This window comes from Sorex fumeus, unplaced genomic scaffold (assembly GCF_029834395.1).
Source record: "Sorex fumeus unplaced genomic scaffold, SorFum_2.1 ptg000006l, whole genome shotgun sequence".
Taxonomy (NCBI): domain Eukaryota; kingdom Metazoa; phylum Chordata; class Mammalia; order Eulipotyphla; family Soricidae; genus Sorex; species Sorex fumeus.
The window spans coordinates 19,638,221-19,652,723 of record NW_026606063.1 but is presented as its reverse complement, the minus strand read 5'-3'; the positions used below and the strand labels follow the sequence as shown (position 1 = coordinate 19,652,723).

General features: G+C 38.8%; 1 protein-coding gene across 1 annotated transcript in view; it reads right to left on the bottom strand.

Annotated features, from left to right (window-relative positions):
* Positions 1–2,490: 2,490 nt before the first annotated feature.
* The window catches only part of SMC6 (structural maintenance of chromosomes 6), a 91,991-nt gene continuing 79,978 nt past the window's right edge, over positions 2,491–14,503 (bottom strand). Inside the window, exons 24-27 of the mRNA XM_056124774.1 lie at positions 12,559–12,664; positions 9,900–10,052; positions 4,457–4,554; positions 2,491–3,001 (exon numbers count right to left, since the gene is read on the bottom strand). Of these exons, the coding sequence (XP_055980749.1) occupies positions 2,887–3,001; positions 4,457–4,554; positions 9,900–10,052; positions 12,559–12,664 (472 nt within the window). The 3' untranslated portion in view covers positions 2,491–2,886. The remainder of the gene's footprint in view (positions 3,002–4,456; positions 4,555–9,899; positions 10,053–12,558; positions 12,665–14,503) is intronic.

Here is a 14,503-nt window from a genome sequence, read left to right as displayed (position 1 = left end):
AGCTTGTACTCAGCCTTTTGAATTCTTTGGCCCTAGCAAGGGCCAAATCAGTAAGCCTTAGTTTACTGATTAATGAGTTATCATTTACCCAGAATTTAGAGTATCTAGATATTTATCTAGAATTCTATCCAATAGTTGTTGTCAAAATTTCATGGGCTAGGTATTGATATCTTATATAATGAAATTTCATTTGACTCAAGAAACAGTTTAACTAATTTATATTCACACTATTACCTGACTAGGATAAAATCTATTCCAAATGTTTCATCTTCAAGTCAACAAACATAATTTATTCAACCCATAAAGTACTGATACCTGTCTAAATTTTTGAATTTAAAACCAATTCTCTTGAAAATCTGAGTTCTTCCAAGTATAGATATCTATCTATATTACCTACCTATAAACATCTAGGTGAATAAGCAAGTCATAAGCTGAATCAGAAAGTGGATTCAGGAAAAAATAGTTTTCACATTGGAAAATGCTCAATACAACATTCTGTGTCACTTGGTTCTCGTCAACGTTTCTGATCCAATTCTTGAGTCGCAATGTTTCTTTCACAGAATGAAAACATTTTGGTCTGATATATGAACAGCTCAGTCATTATAAGACATGCAAAGAAAAGGGAAAAAAGGGAGAAGTAAAAACCTGGAAAATATTTGAAGGAATGCCTGAATCTTTAGTGTAATCACCAGTTTCAGTAGCTACATAAATTGTTTTGCTGAAATTCACCAAATTTATTTCTAAAATTTTAATCATAACTACCCCACATGAAGAGGTAGATTTTAAGACTTCAAGGAAGTCTTTCTTATTTTCCAACACAGTTTTACTCAGTTTGGTCCTAGTTGCATTGATGAAAAACAAAGAGTTGAAGACTCAACTATGAGAAGTATGTAAAATCACTATTTCCAAAGTGGCTCCAGTTAGTTAATTATCGTCCCCGATTCACAAAAGCATGATCTTCATTCATGTAAACATGTTTTATTATGAAGAGACATTTAAAAACATTTAAATTCTAATTAATGATTAATTAGAATATAATTGAAGACAGATTCACTTATGATTACTGAAATCAGAAGTTTATGAGGCCGTAGTGGTGGAGGATGGGCGCTGGTGGAGGGATGGGTACTTGATCATTGTGTAACTGAAACCCAAGCACAAAAATTTGTAAGTCTATAACTGTACCTCATGGTGTTTCACTAAAAAAAAAAAAAGTTTGTGAGGCCAAAGAAATAATGTTTCGACTCAACAGAGATGTTTTATTGAAGAATATTTTTTTCTGAGGAATTATTAGTCATGAGGAATATTTTTTCCCATTCTGTATTAAGAACCACAGCATTAAAAAATTATCACAAAAATTTAGACACAAAGTTGTTAAGCTAATATAAGTATTTGCATTTGGTATATTCTACATTTTAACCTGAAAAAGTACATGTATGTTAAAATAGTTTTGATACAAATGCTACAAATGTAACTTAAAAAAATCTGACTTTATATGCTCACTGAGGATGTTTAAGACAAGCAGAATGTATCTTTCTGTATAAGTATTTGGACTTCTCATGTCAGATCTGAACTTAAAGACTAAATTAGACTATCATTGCCCACCAAAACCAAAATTCGGCTTTTCTTAGTAACTGAAAGTATCACTGCTTTAAAAATACTTTTTTTTTTTAAATTTAAAATACTTCCTTTGGAATTTAACAAACAGTTATTGCTAGTAATACAAGGAATGCTTTTGGTTAGACAGCAATGCATCTTCAAAAATTTTCAGTATCAAACAGAAAATACTGGCAGGAATACTGGTGCTTTCTTTAAAAATTTCATCAATTTCTTTCCCACAATAGACTACATTTTTTTAAACCAATCTTAGCATTGTTTTTGTTTTGTTTTTCATAACTCCAAGCCCACATTGTTTTATCATCCGTGTCAGCTCACAACTGACAACCTGGCTTTTGGTTCTTATTTCCTGCTCCAGAAGGAGCCTCCCTCTTCCAGTTCTCCCAGTTTATTTTCTTCTCCTGGACTACATATTCCTCAGGTCTGCGCACTATCTCAGCAGAGCCAGAGCTTGGGAGCTCCTGGACGTCCAACAGGTAGGACTGAAACCAAGCCCACTGTTGGTCAGCATGCAGAAGAGTCTGTCCTAATCCAGATCTGATAGAGTGCAGACACAAGTTGAGTGTACGACAGTGACTAGACTGAGCAAAGGCCTGACATTGGACTTGGCAGTGCTGAAGTGCCCCACAAAAGTGTGATACACAGAGAGCATCTTAAATGGGATGAGACACAGGAATCAAAAGTATACTCCAGATCTAGGTTGTAAATTTGGGATTAAAATCTACCCGTGCAGGGATTCTGCCTGAGGTCCGTTCGTCAGCAGGGAGGCAACCTAATAGTAAAGCGACAAGAAGCCCACTGTATAAAAATGGTCCCTGTTCACGGAGTGCCCGTGCGCTCCTCCTGCCGTGAGGATGTGATTCTGGAAAGCAAAACTAAATATAACCAGGTGCTCAAACTTTTATTTTAATTCTTACAAAACACTATAGAAATTAACTCAAACTAAACAGGTATGTACATGTACATATGTACAAAATCACTTCTGAAAGAGAATCTATAAAAGTAGATGGTTAACAAAAACAAAAGTAAAAACAAACAAGATTTAAAACCAGACCTATGAAACTGATTTTCTCTTAGTAATGCAAATAGTAATTTTTAAATTGCTGGTTATTGTTTGTTTTGTAGGCTTATTTACATATTTTACTGGGGTAAGATATATAAAGGATTTTCTTAGGAGTATCTTCAGTATCATTTTATTTCATCAAATAGTCCAAAATTGATTTTCCCTTTACAAATCTTTCCACATGACGACATGGCATATTAAGTTACAAATCAACTTCGGTCATTTTCCTCTTCTTGAGTCACAGGTCGGAAGGGTAATGTAGTTTGTCCTCTTTCAGGATCAGACATTCGAAGTATTCTAATTAGTTTGCTTGATGGAAGTGAGCTATAGGTGAAAAAAAAAAAGCCACTCAAATTGCCAGGGAAAGTTTCATCATACTGAAAAACATTGCAATTTTTTCTTATGAAAATATACAAAGGTTATAATCTCTTAATGGAAGTATATCTGATATCTGGAGTTCTAGAAGATATAGAATTTGTAATAATAATTTACTTCTACTGAAAAACAATCTCCTGAGTGCCACAGATTTTTAATTCAGAGAAAAAAAATCTTTACATATTAATTATAACTTTTGTTCTTATCTAGCCAAGAATAGGTTACATGAATATTTCTAATCCGAATTTTAAATCTGTGTAAGCAAGTGACCATGTAAGACACAGAATATCAATTCTTTATGACATAGTGATGATCTCACAGGTACCCAATAAATATTGAACAACAATGAACAGAACTGTTTGCAAAAAGTGGTACTTCTATGTCACTAAGACAGAAGGTCAGGGAAATCAAGAATATTTTTCTTTAGTCAAAAGAGAATTTCTAAAATTACTTTCTATTAGTCGGTCATGATAACCATTAAGAATTTAAAATGGAACAAGTCATGTTCAAACCAACTGATTCTGGAACAGGAGACTGACATACAAAAATTTTAAATATATAAAAATAAAAACTTAAATATCCTCAACTGATACAGGAGCTAAATTGTTCATTTTATTTGTCACTAATTCATTTGCAGTTAAGAGAATTAAAATCATATTCAATTATATTTCTTTACTCTGCAAAAAGAAAAAAATTTTTTTCCCTCCTTTTATATACTTGGGATATGTTTACAGAACCCACGAGACCAGTGCAGTCAGTCTCCTGCCCCTGCGCCTGGCTGTTCCTCGCTGGGGTCCCTTGGAGGGGAGCGGGTTGAGCTTTCCTCCCCGCCCCGACCAGGGCTCCGGCAGCCGAAGACCTCCAGGACCAGCCACCACCATGCTGAGACCACTCTCCGCACACATGAAGGTACTGGCAGAGGGACAAAGCCACGCGGGTTCCGGGGCCAAGATCTCCAAGCCTACTCGAATTGGAGTCGAGCATCCTCCACCCAGATCCTCCAAATTCCAGTAGGCGGGGGTCACACCCACCACCGGGCCCCCTGGCGCCGTGTAATCCCATCAGTGGCCAAGACTCAGAGACTATAACATCCAGCTCCCGGAACATCTTATCAAGACATCTTTTTATGACATCTTATTATCTCATTCCTACTTTGGACAAACTTGCAGGCTATCAAATGTAGCCTGCCCACAGGACAGAGTCTGGCAAACTCCCCGTGGCGTACCCAATATGCCAAATACCAGTAACAATGATGGGTCTCATTCTCCTAAAGAGCCTTGAATATAATCTCAGGGCTAGGATGAAAGAGACGTTACTGGGGCCTGCTCGAGGCAATCGACGAATAACAGGATGATGAATGAATGAATGAATGAATGTTTACAGAAAAGTACTCAAAGATTTTACCTCATACTCTGAGGGGTAAGCAAGATAAACTGTCGGAAACGCTGGGAATCTGCCATCTTGAGTATCATGTCCATTGCAATTCTTCGGTTGACCATGTCCTGGAGAGCAAAGGCAGAGGCTTAGATGGTGATTGTGTCAATTCAGTCAAGGTCGTGTAAAAGTGCACTGTATTGGGTCACAAACCTCTGGAGAGTGTACAGGGACATTCCATTACCTTAGCTGTAGTGCCAAGCAGTCCAGGTAGGAAGGCAGTACATGAAACTATTAGGTAAAATAATCGAACACATACTTTCCCAGGTAATTTCTATAGTCAAAAATTAATATGCATAGGCCACTCTCTCAAACACTGAGCAGTAATAAAAAATACTGGAAACAACTGGAAAATGATAAATCTAATTTATATAATAATGAACACTCAGAATATCAGAAGTGACTGTTTCCAACTTACTAAGTCTCGCAAAATTTTCTTTCAGTGATTAAGATGTTCCGAAAGCTTTTGCCCCACCACCTTTTACCATCGAATTAATTACAATTTCTGTATTGAGGTTTTTAAAATAAGTTAACACATTTGGTATAATTTAAAAAAAAAAAACAAACCTTAGTTTCAACAGATTTTTTCTATTAAGTGAACTGAACTATAGACCTTTATTTTCTGAGTTAAAAACAGGAAAGAAGGGGAGGGGGATAGGTCCCCATTGCCCCTCCCTTGAGAAGTCCTCAGAGATACAGTTAGAGACACAGAGTTTTAAAGGTTTCCTTGAAACCTTACGTGCCAACGGAACACAGCGGAGGACACTGGTGGTGGAAGCAGACAGGACTCACATATAGATCTGACTCTCAAAAGGCTCATAAACAAATTCTTCCATTAGGAAGACGTGAGTAAAAAAGAAAGGAATGATCACACATAAATCAAAGGTTTCAGAGTGACTGAGAGAGAAGAAGCAGTTTTCCACTAACCAAAGCATGTAATTCAAGAAAAGGAAGATACTTTGAGAAGACTCAAATTCAGTCTCAGGTTGAGATTGAGATTTATTAGATGATGCCTAATGGGTAGCTAGCTGGACATCACCTATTGGACAAGGCCAGAGAGGTGTCAGGATGGGATTCTTGTATCTCCTGGTATCCAAACGCAGGTAGTAGTTTTGGAAACTCTGTGGTAGTTGAGTAGGGAATGTTATCTAATAAAATAGACAGTATAATAAGCAAAGAAGACCCCAAATAGAAAACAAAACAGACAAAAGGCAGTTGATTAGACTAAGAACAAAATGTGATGGGTATGAAAACTAGCAAGAACACCTACTCTCACCTGCCGGCACCCACTCTCTGCCCAGTCATCTATGGTCAAAGCTGTTCATCATTTAATACTGTCGACTTCCTTTTTCTCTATATACTACCCAAAAGTGAGACTATCTGCTATTTGTCCTGTTCCCTCTAATTTATTTCACTTAACAAGATGCACTGAACTTGAAGATTTTCGGTTTTTATAGCTATGTAATACACACAGCTTCTTTATCTACTCATCTCTTGGGCATCTGAGTTGTTTCCTTATGGTGGCCTTCACACTTAGCATGGCAATGAAGATCCTTATATACATCTTTGTTTTTGGGTGGCAGAAGCCAAAACACTGAATTGCTGGGTCATACTGGAACCATCTCTTCTTTCTTTCCTGAGCCATTTTCCATAGACGCTGAACTAGGATAGGAGACATTCCCACTCACACAGATTGTTTTTAGTCTTTTTATTACATGAAATTTGTATTGGTATGAAATGACAAGTTTTCACTGTCATTTTGGTATGTATTTCCCCAGTAACTAAAACATACTTTTTGGTATACTTACTGGCCACTCCTATGTCCTCTTTTGGGAAGTGTTTGTTAATTTCTTCTCCCTATTCTCTGCTGGGAGTAACTTGGTTTTTCACCTGGCATTCTGACATAGTGGTAAGCAATCGTTTCTTCCCATTCAATAATGTCTCTTTTAAACTTGGTCTTTGTTTTGCCATAAAATATATATATATATTTAGTTTAATGTAGTGTAGGACTGGAGTGGTAGCACAGCAGGTAGGGCGTTTACCTTGCACGCGACCAACCTGGGTTCAATTTCTCCGTCCCGCTCGGAGAGCCCGGCAAGCTATCGAAAGTATCCTGCCTGTACGGCAGAGCCTGGCAAGCTCCTCGTGGCGTATTCAATATGCCAAAAACAGCAACAAGTCTCACAATGGAGATGTTACTGGTGCCCGCTCGAGCAAATCGATGAACAATGGGAGGACAGTGCTACAGTTTAATGTAGTCCCATCTCTTTACTTTTTTTGTTTTCTTTGCCCAGTGGAATCAAATCATTGAAGAGACCACTACAATTTGTATCTTGGAGAATTCTGCCTGTTTTTCTCAGTGTATTTCATGGATTCTCATTTAATCTTTAGAGTTTCAAACTACTTTGAGCTAAACTGTTGTGTATGGTGTGAGATAAGAATCCAGTTTCCTTTCTTTGCATATTGTTATCCTGTTTTCCAATACCAATTGTTCAAGAGGGCTTTTCTTGCTCAAAGCACCCAACCCTTCTTTGTCATTGATTATACCTGTGGGTAATAACCCTGGGCTCTCAATTATATTGGTCTGAGAGTCACCTTTATTCTAGGATCACATGTTTTTGATTATTACAAGCTTTAAAACAAAACTGAAAAGCAAGGAATGCAATTCCTTCCATCTTCTTTATTCACAGTACAGCTTTGGCCATGTTGTTAATTTTATTATTCTACACAAATTTCAGCACTGTTTATTCTAAGTTGTTGAGAGATGTTAACAGAATTTTGATGGGGGTAAGGGATTACACTCAGTCTGTGTAAAGCACTGGCTAGGATGATCATCTTGACAGTATTCTTTTAATCCATGAGTATGGAATAAGCTATTCCTTGCTGTGTTTTTCTATTCTTTTTGGTTTTGTTTTTGGGTTATGCACAGCAATGCTCAGAGGTTACTCCTGGCTCTGCACTCAGGAATTACTCCAGGCCATTCTTGGGGGCACCATATAGGATGCCAGGGATCAAACCTGGGTTGGCCACATGCAAGGCAAACACCCTACCTGTTTGTAGGTGTACTATTACTCTGGTCCCTATTTTCTATTTCTTTAGTAGTGATTTGTTTCTCTACAGTTAAGTCTTTCACGCCCTTTGCTAATTTATACATACTTCAACTTTTCTGGACACTATTTAAACAAAGCTTTTTACGACTTCTCTTTCAATTTGCTGTGGCATACAGAAATACAAAAGGCTTTATATAGTGATTTTTTTTTTTAGAAGATGTACATTTATTTACTCTTTTTTGTTCGTTTGTTTGTTCTTTTCTGCTATTGAGTCATACCCGGCCATGCACAGGGGTTACTCCTGGCTTTGCACTCAGGAATTACTCCTGGTGGTGCTCAGGGGACCGAATGGGATGCTGGAAATGGAACCTGGGTCAGCCGCGTGCAAGGCAAATGCCCTACCCACTGTGCTATCCCTCCAGCCCCTTGTATAGTGATTTTTTTCTACTCTGCTATACTGAAAACTACTGAAATTATTGTTTTTTATAGATTTTTTAAGTGGAGTTTTAGGGTCTCCAATGTTTAATACTATTATTTACAAATGATTTTATATTATATATATGTGTGGCTTTTTAAAAAAATTTCTGGATTACATCTGACAGAGTTCAGTTTACTCCCCACTCTGTGCTCAGGAAATCACTCATATGGGGCTCTGGGATCAAACCCCACTGAGCTATGTGCAAGCAAGCTATCCCACTGTACTCTCTCTGGCATCAAATAGTGATATTTTAGGTTTAGGGTCTTCTTTTCTATACAGATGCTCCTGATTTCTTTTGCCAAATAGTGATAGTTCTGGATCTTCTTTTACTATCTGGATGCCCCTGATTTTTCTTGCCTTGCTGATGTAGCAAGGATTTCCAAAATTATACTGAATGATAATTGGAGAAAGTGGATATCCTTGCCATCTGCATGATCAGAGAAGGCTTTTTGTTTTTTTTTTTTTTCTTCTTTTTGGGTCACACCCAGCTATGCACAAGGTATTCCTGGTTCATGCACTCAGGAATTACTCCTGGCCGTGCTCGGGGGGAGCTATATGGGATGCTGGGAATTGAACCCTGGTTGGGCCAACGCCCTACTGGCTGTGCTATCACTCCAGCCCTAAGTTTTTTTTTTTTCAATTGCTGAATTTGATGATGGCTATGGGTTTACTGTATATAGCCATCACAATTTTGAGGAACATTCCTTGTATTCATATTGTGTTGAGGGTTTTTTCTTTATCCTGAATGCATGCTGCATCTTGTTAAAAGCTTTCTCTGTATCAACTGATAGGATCCTATGATTTTCTTTTTTGCTTTCTGGGTCACACCCGGCAATACACAAGGGTTACTCCTGGCTCTGCGCTCAGGAGTTAACCCTGGCGGTGCTCAGGGGACCATATGGGATGCTGGGAATCGAACCCGGGTCAGCCGTATGCAAGGCAAATGCCCTACCCGCTGTGCTATTGCTCCAGCCCCCAGGATCCTATGATTCTTATCTATTCTTTGATATGATGTATTATATTGTTTGGTTTGCATGAATTTAACCATCCGTGCATCTCTGAGATAAATCCCACCGGGTAATGGTATATGATCCTATTAATATACTGCTGGAGTTGTTTTTCTAAGACTTTGTCAAGAATATTTACATTAATGTTCACAGAAATAGCAATCTGACAGTGTTCAGGGAACTATATGGGGTGGCTGGGATTGAACCTGGGTTAGCTGTGTGCAAGGAAAGTGTCTCATCAGCTGTACTATCTCACCAGCCCCATTTTGAGGAATTCTTTAATTTCTTCTTAGAGTTCCTCTTTGACCCAAAGATTAACAGCATGTTGCTAGTGCTTTCCCCTGGCTTTCTTCCTATTTTATAGCTAATTTCTACCTTCATGGAATTGAACAATACATCTTAGGAAGTTATCTGCAGTATGAACCCCTTTAAGAATGAAAGATTTGTGGCGTAGGGATGAAAATCAGGGTCTTACACGTGCAATGCAAGTGCACTATATCCATGGTTCAATTAACGCAATATAGAAGTTCTTTACAATTCTTGCTAAAACAATTTGCTGGATCACCTTAGATATAGAATAGAGAATTCTGCTAGATCATTTGTGAGAACTTATATGTATGTGTCACCCTATGAGCAATAGATGCAGGTCCTCCCATAGCTTCACTATAACCCTGGTAGCTGGGTCATACATTTGGCCTTGGAGGCAGAAGAGACCAGCATGGAGTTCAGCAGTAGAGCATCTGCCTGCGTACGTGAGGCCCTGGATTCGATATCCAGCACCATCAAAGAGAGCAACAATGAAAGAAAGAAATTTGTTTCCTCTGAGAATACATACTTTCAACAACAAAGACATTGAAAAACTTAAAATCCAATATTACCATGTAGACATCAAACTCATCCAGACATCTGAAGGGAGATTCGGCAATGGACCACAGAGAAAGAATGAAGCAAACTGTGGAAAAAGAACGTTCACCTCCAGATAAGGCTCGCATGTCATTGAAGGCAGCTCTGTTCCCCTCTCCAGGCTGGACCTGAAGGAGTTAACAGAAAAAATACAGAACAGTTTGGTCAGCATAAAAAGAAATGGATATTTTTACTCATTTATATATACACATACGTACACGTACGAGATAAAAACTGAAGGCCTTGAGTGATGTGTAAATGACATTTATACCCTTTAAAATACATTACAGTAAAACAGTAAGCAGTTTAGAGGTAGTTTTGTTTGAAAGAAAGGGAATCAAACTGAAATTCAATTTTTTTCAATGTAACTGAACTAGTCATCCCAAAATTTCAAAGGCTAAATAAAAATGCCTGTGCACCCACGTTCATTAAACCCCCATGAATAATGGCTAGGATATGGAAATAACTAAATGTCCAAGAAGCTGTGGTGTGTGTATACACACACACACACACACACACACACACACACGTGTGTGTGTATATATACATATGTATTTATATATATACACAATGGAATATTCTGCAGATATTACCAGAAATGTTATATTACTTTATGTTTTATAACACGTCTTAGATAACATACTTTATATCACTATAAGAAAAAAAACTTAGAGCCTTTTGCAATTTAGATGGAAGTGGAGTACATCATATTAAGTGAAGTAGGTCAGAGGGGAAAGAATAAATACCAGAGAGTCTGACTTATCTGAGGTATACAGAGAAATTACACATGGGAACAGATAATAGAACAGTGACAAACTCTTGGGCTTTGATGGCAGAACTCAGATAACCAAGCAATAGGGGGGAGAGGAGGGAGAGGAAGAGGCAAACTAGTGCGACACAGGACTGTGGGTGCTGGCTACTTTGGTGGTAGCGAAGGTGCAGGAACTTTGTAGGTCAGAACCACAAGCTAGCATGAGTATAACTACAATGGAAAAGAAAAGCAGCAAACTATTAACAGTGCCAGTGGTAGCACTGCAGCACTGTCCACTTGTTCATGGATTTGCTCGAGCGGGCACCAGTAACATCTCCATTGTGAGACTTGTTACTGTGTTTGGCATATCAAATACGTCACGGGGAGCTTGCCAGGCTCTGCCGTGTGGGCGAGATACTCTCGGCAGCTTGCCGGGCTCTCCGAGAGGGGCGGAGGAATCAAACCTGGTCGGCCGCGTGCATGGCAAATGTTCTACCTGCTGTGTCCTGCCTGAGCCTATGTGCTGCTTGCGCGCACGTGCCCGAGCACATGTCGCTTGCATCTCCCCCTCAGTGCCAGTGGTACACACACTAATGATCAAAATAAATGATTTTCCTGAAACTACCAGAACCCAACCTGGCAATATAGCATTAACATATACCACCTGTGTATGTTTCAGTCTTTAGTCCATTTTTGCTGCTCTTGTGACTCGTCTAAGACAGGGACTCAGTTTCATTGTTTTAAGTGTGGATGCTCAGTTTCTCAGCATCACTTACTGAACAGACTCCATATCCATTGTATTTTATTAGCTAAACATGTATTATTAGCCGACTATGTATATGCAAGAGTCAACTTCTGGGCTTAAAGCAATAATTTAAAAATGTTTCATCAGTCCTGTAGTATTTGCTTTGAAAGTCTGGAACCAGGAAGTATGATTAACCCTAGTTTTGTTCTTAAGAGTTATTTGTGGATTTGGTATCTTCATATGGTTCATGCAAATTTTAGAACTATTTCTTTTTTTTGGGGGGGGGGCATGATGGTGCTCAGGGATTACTACTCCTGGCAGGGCTCAGAGGACCATATGTATCCAGAGTGGAGCCTATGTTGGCCATGTGTAAGGCAAGTGCCTCATCCAAGGTACTATCTCTCCAGCCCCTATTTTCTATGTTTGTCAGCAATGAATCTAAACAGAAATTGCACTGAATCTATAGATAGCATTAACATTTGAACAATATCAATTTTCTACCTATAAATACCAAATATCTTACCATTAATTTGTAATTTTTCAATTTCTTTCATAAATTGTCATATTTTTTTCAGTGTACAGATTTTTTTACCTCCTTGATCAAATATATTCCTATGCATTTTGTTGTTTTGGATTTGTTATTTCTATTTGTTTTTTTACTTACAAAGTGCCAATATAATCTTTTGTTAACTGAATTACAATGACATCTAGTGGTTAAAGAGCTTTAAAAGTAATTACTGAATGCCATAAGGAGAGAACCAGACATAAGACTCACACTGAACAAAAAATAACAAGCAGTGACAAATTAAAATTTCTTTAAATGCATGTGATTGAAAGAATTCTTAAACAGGTACTACAAAGTTGAGTGTGGTGTCTTTGTTTATCTAGAAAAGATTATATTTAAGACACCTTCAGAAATACCAAGCGATTACATGGGGTAGATTATTTTTTGGGAAATCTTGTCTTGAACCAGAGGCCTAGATTTTCTATAATGTCTGGTTGCACATAATTTTGGTATACTACCCTTAAAGATAAGTTCTTTTGTTTTCCAAAGAGAACAGATAATCTTATCAATATATTATTAAAAGGTGAACAGCTGCTAATTTTTCTAGTGATCGACATGCAAAAAGATACTTACCGATATAGTAAGAGTTTCATTCTTGTGGTCAAAATTCATTTTTCCACAATAAGCTCTTTGGGACAGTAAGTTGTCAAAGTACAATTTGCATCGTAGAGTTAAGCACCTAAGAAAAAAGCATGTTATGAAGAATATAAAAACACTGCATCATATATACATACTACAGTTTTTAAACCAGAATGCAAAACCAGAATAGAAACAGGTTATCATTGGTTGCCCATTTAGAGGTGCAGTTTTAGGTACTTTTGTTGATTTTTTGGAAAGGAAGAGCAAGCACTCAGCTGTGCTCAGGATTTGCTCCTAGCTCTGTGCTCAGGGATCACTTCTGGGTGCTGGGGCACTGTTGAGTTTTCTCGTCTCCACTCAACGCGCCATACGATACACAAGAAATGAGAAACAGAATGGTGGGCTGAAGCAAAGGCGGACCTGTACTTAGGCTGGGCGCAGGCCAGGCGCGGAGACAGTGTTCGATGGATCAGGAGTGGCCTCCCCAGGCTCTTCCGGGACGACAGGCGGAGGATGGCACGGGCGGCCTCCCCAGCGTCCTCTGATCTCTCCCTTTACAGCGCAGTCATAGGCGTGCTTATGGCCGTAGTCTCAGTTATCAGTTTCACCATCCTAGTCTCCTCACGGACCTCAAAGTCTCCAAGTCTCAGTTTTTCTCCTCGTCGTCTTCTCTTCATTGCTGTGCTCTCTTTCTATCTTCTTCATTTGTGTTCTGCTTTTTTTTTTTTTTGGCTTTTTGGGTCACACCCGGCGATGCACAGGGTTACTCCTGGCTCTTCACACAGGAATTACTCCTTGTGGTGCTCAGAGGACCATATGGGATGCTGGGAATCGAACCCGGGTCAGCTGCGTGCAAGGCAAACGCCCTACCCGCTGTGCTATCACTCTAGCCCCTGTGCTCTGCTTCTATGTGTGCCCTTGTGCTCTTTCTGTCTATCTCGTCTCTGTAGTCTCTCCTCTGGTCTCTTGCTCTCTAGTCTGCTGCTGCAGTCGTCTTCTTCAGTCTCTGGTCTACTTCTTACTTCTAACCTTGGTGTTGTGCTCTTCTCTTAAGTCCTCTGTCTTCTGTCTATACAACTGTACTCTGTCTCATAAGTCTTCCCTCTCCTCCTTCTGATTGGACTTTGGCGACTGACCTTCTGACCATCTGATCTCTCTTGCCTTCTCACCATGCCTGCCTCTTACAGCATAGTTTATACAGAAATCATGTAGGGTGGGAATACAAAGGTGGGGGTTGAAGAGTAACAAATAAACAGAGAGGAAAAGCCACTCCTCCAGGAAATTAAGCCAAGGGGAAAAATCTCATCTAAAGAGATTATTAGGAGATCTGCTCAAGGGTGGGATTCCATCCAGGGTGTATTGCTTTCTTCTTTCCTCAGCTAGTAATCCGCTTAAATAGTCTAGCAAATTTACTTCTTATATTATTTCTAGCAAGTCATTTTGTATGAGTACAGTAAGAGTTATCAAGCTTATGGAGAAGGACCAAAAAAAGGAGCACAACCCGAACAGGAGAAAGGAAATAATAAAACTCAGAGCAGAGATTAACGAGATGGAAACCCAAAAAACAATCCGAAAGATCAATGAAACCAAGAGCTGGTTCTTCGAGAAAATTAACAAGATTCATAAGCCTTTAGCAAAACTCACAAAGAAAGGGAGAGAGAAAACCCTAATAAACCGAATCAGAAATGAAAAGGGGGTCATTACAACAGAAACTACAGAAATTCAAAGGATCCTCAGGGAATACTTTGAGAAGCTTTATGCCACGGAACATCAAAATCTCGAGGAAATGGATAAATTCCTAGACTCCTACAGACTCCCAAGGCTGAACCAAGAAGACCTGGAATACCTGAACAGACCTATCACCATCAAGGAAATTGAAATGGTAATAAAAGTCTCCCCAATCACAAAAGCCCTGGCCCAGATGGATTCACTAGTGAAT